Source organism: Sinocyclocheilus anshuiensis, unplaced genomic scaffold (assembly GCF_001515605.1).
Source record: "Sinocyclocheilus anshuiensis isolate Anshui unplaced genomic scaffold, SAMN03320099.WGS_v1.1 scaffold502, whole genome shotgun sequence".
NCBI classification, from domain to species: Eukaryota; Metazoa; Chordata; class Actinopteri; order Cypriniformes; family Cyprinidae; genus Sinocyclocheilus; species Sinocyclocheilus anshuiensis.
The window spans coordinates 1,287,946-1,293,945 of record NW_015544194.1 but is presented as its reverse complement, the minus strand read 5'-3'; the positions used below and the strand labels follow the sequence as shown (position 1 = coordinate 1,293,945).

The following is a 6,000-nucleotide window of genomic DNA, read 5'->3' as shown; positions in this document are numbered from 1 at the left end:
CCCCCCCCCCCCCCCCCCTCAAAATTGCAGTTAAAATCGCAAATAATAGCAGCTTAGACTCTGAAAGTATCATAGCAACAAGTCTGGCAGGAGCACATTATAATTTGAATCGGCCAGCATGCCAAAGTCACACAACATCACAGTGACTGCCTACTGACACGAGTGCTGACTGAAATGGACCAAATTTAGCAATTTTCTGAATAAGTATTAAAATTGTATTTTCTTCCACAATTCTCAACATGTTTAGTCATAAAATGTTTATTATTTTAAATGTTGCCGAAATATAGCTTTATTCTCACTAAGCCCCCCATTTAGTAAATCATATATAATCTACTACAAATGACTTTCAACAGAGCCTTGAATAAATTTTCCAGAGAGTAAAAGATGAACATACTGACTTTTCAGCCTTTTCACTCTGTGGTTCTCAACATTTTCAGGCACTCTTAAAACATCTTCTGTCCGTCGTGGAACATTTGAATCAGAGAAGTTGCATTTATCATGCTCTAAAGTGCTCATCTTCAGAAAAGAACAATACAGTACATTGTCTATTATACAGCCTTAACATGTTAGGGCTCTCTTTTGTTGTGTGTGGACCACAATTAAGGTGCGTGTGCTTTGCTAGCATGTAGCATTAAAACAATGATCCACAGCTGTTATCGGTCAATCAATAACGTGAGGTTTGCGGTAGAATAGACAAAGCTACAATATACTCTACCGTTCAAAGTTTGGAGTCTGTAAGATTTCTTTCTTTCTTTTTTTAAAATAAATGTATACTTTTATTCAGCAAGGATGGATAAATGAATAAATAAATCTATTTCAAATAAATGCTGTTCTTTTGAACTTTCTATTCTCCAGAAAATCCTGAAAGAAACATATCACAGATACTACAAAAAATATTAAGCAGCAAAACTGTTTTCAAAATTGATAACAATAATAAATTTTTCCTGAGCAGCATATTACAATGATTTCTGAAGAATCATGTGACACTGAAGACTGGAGTATATTCAGAACGGAAAATTCAATTTTGCCATTTTGGAATAAATTGCATTAAATTACATAATTACAATTAAAATATAATAAAACAGAAAACAGTTATTTACATTTTTGTAATTTTAATTTAATGTAATAACATTTTCTCAATATTATATTTTTTACATTATTTTAATAACTCAAATAAATGCAGCCTTGGAGAATATAAGAGACTTCTTTCCAAAAAAAAAAAAAAACTTTACTGACCCCAAACTTTTGAACGGTAGTGTATTAAATATGTATATGTATTAAACGTATGTATGCAAATAAACCAATAAATAAATTTATCTCATAACTTTAAAGACATAACCTGCTTTTTGAAGATTTATTATATTTATGATAATCATCAGGGAAATAAATAACATTAAAAATGCCTTGGTTTATACAAACAATCACAAACAATTTAAACAACCAGATCAATGAAGAAACTCCTGATTTAACAGATAAACCCACACGTCAAATATTATAATCAATTTAAATGACATTTTATCAGCCCATTTAATTAAATGTAGTTTAACCATTACTGACCCTTGTATCTGCTAGTACATGCTTATAAGGTTAAAGCCATTACCTCTGTGACAGTTGATGAACACTTTCTTTTGTCCAGCTATGTGGGCGTGGTCATTCTCGTCACCGATGGTGATAGTGAGGGTGTTTGTGACGGTCTTCGGTGGACTGCCGCTATCGGTCATGATGACAGGTAGTAGAAACTCTTTCTGTCTTTCCCTGTCGAATGCTCTCAGTGTGGTGATGGTGGCCGTGTCATTCCCATTATCCTGCAGGTGGAAATCATTGCTGTAACGATACTCCAGAGGCACAGAGAAGGAAAAGGGTGAGCCGTTCTCCTCTGAATCTTGGTCCACGGCTCTCAATAACGTGGAGCTCTGGTTAAGCTGCACAACCTGCGGGCCCAAAACGTTCTCCCACACTATTGGTGCGTACACAGCCTCAAACTCAGGGCCGTTGTCGTTGACATCCAGCAGAGCCATCTGGATAGTTGCAGTGCCAGTCAACGGTGCTGTGCCGTGGTCTGTCGCAAGTACAACCAAGTGATGCTGTGCGACCTTTTCCCGGTCCAGCTCACTAGCCACAGTGACCAACCCCGACTGGTCCACAGAAAACAGATGGTACGGATCAGACTCCGGAGCAATGCTATAAGTGATCTCGCGATTCAACCCCGAGTCCAAATCAGTGGCAGCCACACTTGCCACGCTGGTTCCTGGAGCGACATCCTCTCGTACGGCAGGAAGCTGTAGAAAGTGAGGAATGAAGACTGGCGCGTGGTCGTTGCAGTCTTCGACCTCTAGCGTGCAGTGAAGCAAGCTGGAGTACTGCATATCCTCCACTTTGATGGTGAGGTTGAAGCGTTGCTCGCCCGGTCTTTCGTAATCCAGATGCTTCTTGAGACGAAGGGTCCCGCGCTGCTCCTGTCGATGGCTCACCATGTAAAACTTCTGTTCGGGATCACCGGCCACCACACTGAAGGTCAGCTGGCCATTCTCTCCAGCATCTGCATCCTCTGCGGCAAGCTCTATGATTGGTGTGTTGGGCTCACTGCTCTCAGGAATGCGTATGGAGCACGAGCGGTCCAGGAAATGTGGGACGTGGTCGTTGACGTCTGTCACGTGTATAGTGGCGGTGGCCGTTCCTATCATACCTCCACCATCTCGTGCTTCCACCACCAAGATATACGAGTCGGTCTGCTCCCTGTCCAGACCAGACATTGCCACTGAAACCGTCCCAGTAGCGGGATTGATGCTGAAAACATCTGCTCCTCTATTAGCGCCATTAAGGGCGGCATTACCTACGATCTTATAGGCCAACACTGCGTTTTGTCCGACAGCTGCATCATCCAGATCAGTGGCTGTCATCTCCATGACGGAAGTGCCAGGCGGGGAGTTCTCAGTCACGTCGCCATTGCAATTGTCCGGGGCACAAGCAAAAAGAGGAGCGTTGTCGTTTATGTCCCACACGTTGATAATGACATCGGTGAATCCTGTTAGTCCCTCACCACCTTCATCTGTGGCCAGGACCACAAAACGCCACACTGCCCGGGCCTCGCGGTCTAATGTTATCTGAGCATAAATCTTCCCCGTCACCTCGTCAATGATGAACTCGCTCTCAGCACCTTGACCATGAAGGGAATATCTCAAGGCCTCCTGGTCAGCATCCTTATCTGGGTCAGATGCTGTTACCTGCAAAATCAAATCAAATATATTAAATTTGATAAAATAAATTAATTTGATAAGATAAATTGAATATTCAGTCTGCAAACTCTAACATAAGATCAAATCATCAATCCATTCAAACAACCTTCTAATCGTACGTCCACGCATCCATCCACCCATCCATCCATCCATCTCTACTGTTCTGCACTTTAGTGGTTATAGACATGCTAAGCTAGGAGTTGTATTTCAAGGATAAATGCCAAACAACCGAATAACAACAACAGAATACTACGAAATTTCAAGGATAAATGCCAAACAACCGAATAACAACAACAGAATAGAAAGAAAGAAAGAAAGAAAGAAAGAAAGAAAAAAAAAGAAAGTTTAAGGAAAAACTTTAAACTCCTTCTTGACAAAGAAAATTAAAAAGTTAGGAAATAAGATTACCTCCAACAACTTTGGAATAAAAAGATTAAACATTCGGATTAAAAATGAGCCTCTAACATCTTTGGACAAATAAAGTGATGTCACTCGCTGCAAATTCAGACTTTTAATAATTAACTTAGTTTTTTTGGACTTTAATCATTACGCATGAACCCGTGAGACTCGATCAAAATGTTGAATGCATTAAGAAGAACAAATCAATCACAGTTTTCACTATAATTACGAAACACAAAATACCCTGGTAAGGTAACATAAATTAGTGTTTGGGCAATTTCCAATGAATTGTTGTATTATTCATTTTCAAATAGCCTATTAATGAAAGAAGAATGTGGTAATCACACGTCCATGACCTGTTTTTGTTACATTTAGAGGAGCTCCTAATATTTTCTTTCTATTTTTTATTTTTTTTTAATTAAGAAACAGGAGCCACAAAAAAAGTTGCTATTTTAAAATGACAAACATGTGATCTGAAAATTGAACAGAGCTGATATGTACAATACAGAGAATGTAAAGGCAGTACCTGCAACACAAAGACAGGAGAACCGTCCAGCTCCTCTGTCATGCTGCCATAGTACTCGTTCACAGAGAACACAGGTGCTTCGTCGTTCTTATTCACAATGGTGACTATTACAGTAGCATAATCTTCCCACTTCCCATCAGACGCCAAGACGTGCAACTTATAGAGCTTGTTCTGTTCATAATCCAGCGGCTGGGCGATGAAGATGGTTCCCACCTCGGGCTCCATGTCAAAAACACCTCCCACATTGCCTGATGTAATCTGGTAGCGCAATTTGGCATTAGCACCTGAAGAATAAGAGGAGTTAATGAAAACAAAGAAAACTTTTAAGAGGAACAAAGAGGAAAGCATAGACTTACACTGACACTGATATAAAGGCTATTGAACAAAAAGCTAAAATTCAAAAACTTTTAAAAGTGGAAAAATGGTTAGCAGGAAAAATGTATCTATTTAAAATACGATAACAAGCTTTTAACATGTGATCTGAAAATTGAACAGAGCTGATATGTACAATACAGAGAATGTAAAGGCAGTACCTGCAACACAAAGACAGGAGAACCGTCCAGCTCCTCTGTCATGCTGCCATAGTACTCGTTCACAGAGAACACAGGTGCTTCGTCGTTCTTATTCACAATGGTGACTATTACAGTAGCATAATCTTCCCACTTCCCATCAGACGCCAAGACGTGCAACTTATAGAGCTTGTTCTGTTCATAATCCAGCGGCTGGGCGATGAAGATGGTTCCCACCTCGGGCTCCATGTCAAAAACACCTCCCACATTGCCTGATGTAATCTGGTAGCGCAATTTGGCATTAGCACCTGAAGAATAAGAGGAGTTAATGAAAACAAAGAAAACTTTTAAGAGGAACAAAGAGGAAAGCATAGACTTACACTGACACTGATATAAAGGCTATTGAACAAAAAGCTAAAATTCAAAAACTTTTAAAAGTGGAAAAATGGTTAGCAGGAAAAATGTATCTATTTAAAATACGATAACAAGCTTTTTGCTGCAGGTGAACAATAAACTGCTTCAATGGCCTTTAGAGGTTACTGTCAAGAGTAGCCTTGGAAACTTGCCACAATGGAAACATAGACCAATAAACTTCAAATTAGGTGGAGATATGTCTGAATGAAAATGTATTTTATTTTTCACAATAATCTGTGAAAAACGTTCATTTCAGATTTTTCCTGCGCTAAAACTTTGTTTTGTACTTTTGCATAGCTCTTGTCAGACATTCAATCAAAAGTCCATTCAGCTCAAGCTCTCTTCTGAAGCACACAAGTTCAAACTCAAAAGAAAATGCAGTGTTCAAGACTCATGTAGCTTAAACATTTTTTATTCTGTCAATGCCACCAACACGGCCCCATTCTGTGCTTTTGTGCATGTAACTCAGATTAAATTTTTTATTTTTTTTTTTTCTGAATTAAATCATGGACAGTTTAGTTTGATTAAGCACAAGAAAGGTAAAAGAGTGGATTCAATTCAAATCTCTTTGACTACCTTCTGCAAAACACAAAATTGGAGGTCTAAAATCAAGGCTCAAAATATTTTTTTTTTTTTCACAGAAGAAATTAAGTCATGTTGGTTTGGAATGAAATGTGGATGAGTAAATGATAATTTTCATTATATAATTACACATTTAATATCACATATATTTAAAGAGGTGTGTTTTTGTTTTTGAGAATATCTTCTCAGTAGTGTTTGTACAAATGACTAACTCTTAAATTTTATTCTTAATGAACTTTGATGATCATTGAATTTCATACGAAGACAAAAATAATAAATACAGTTATTATAATTAAAAGGTTAATTTTGTGTTGGTTACTATTTTTGGCAAATT

The 6,000-nt window shown here is 38.3% G+C and overlaps 1 protein-coding gene across 1 annotated transcript in view; it reads right to left on the bottom strand.

Moving 5' to 3' along the window:
- The window catches only part of LOC107696606 (neural-cadherin), a 303,591-nt gene that overhangs the window by 122,423 nt on the left and 175,168 nt on the right, over positions 1-6,000 (bottom strand). The window contains exons 17-18 of the mRNA XM_016497044.1: positions 4,695-4,978; positions 1,576-3,224 (exon numbers count right to left, since the gene is read on the bottom strand). Of these exons, the coding sequence (XP_016352530.1) occupies positions 1,576-3,224; positions 4,695-4,978 (1,933 nt within the window). The remainder of the gene's footprint in view (positions 1-1,575; positions 3,225-4,694; positions 4,979-6,000) is intronic.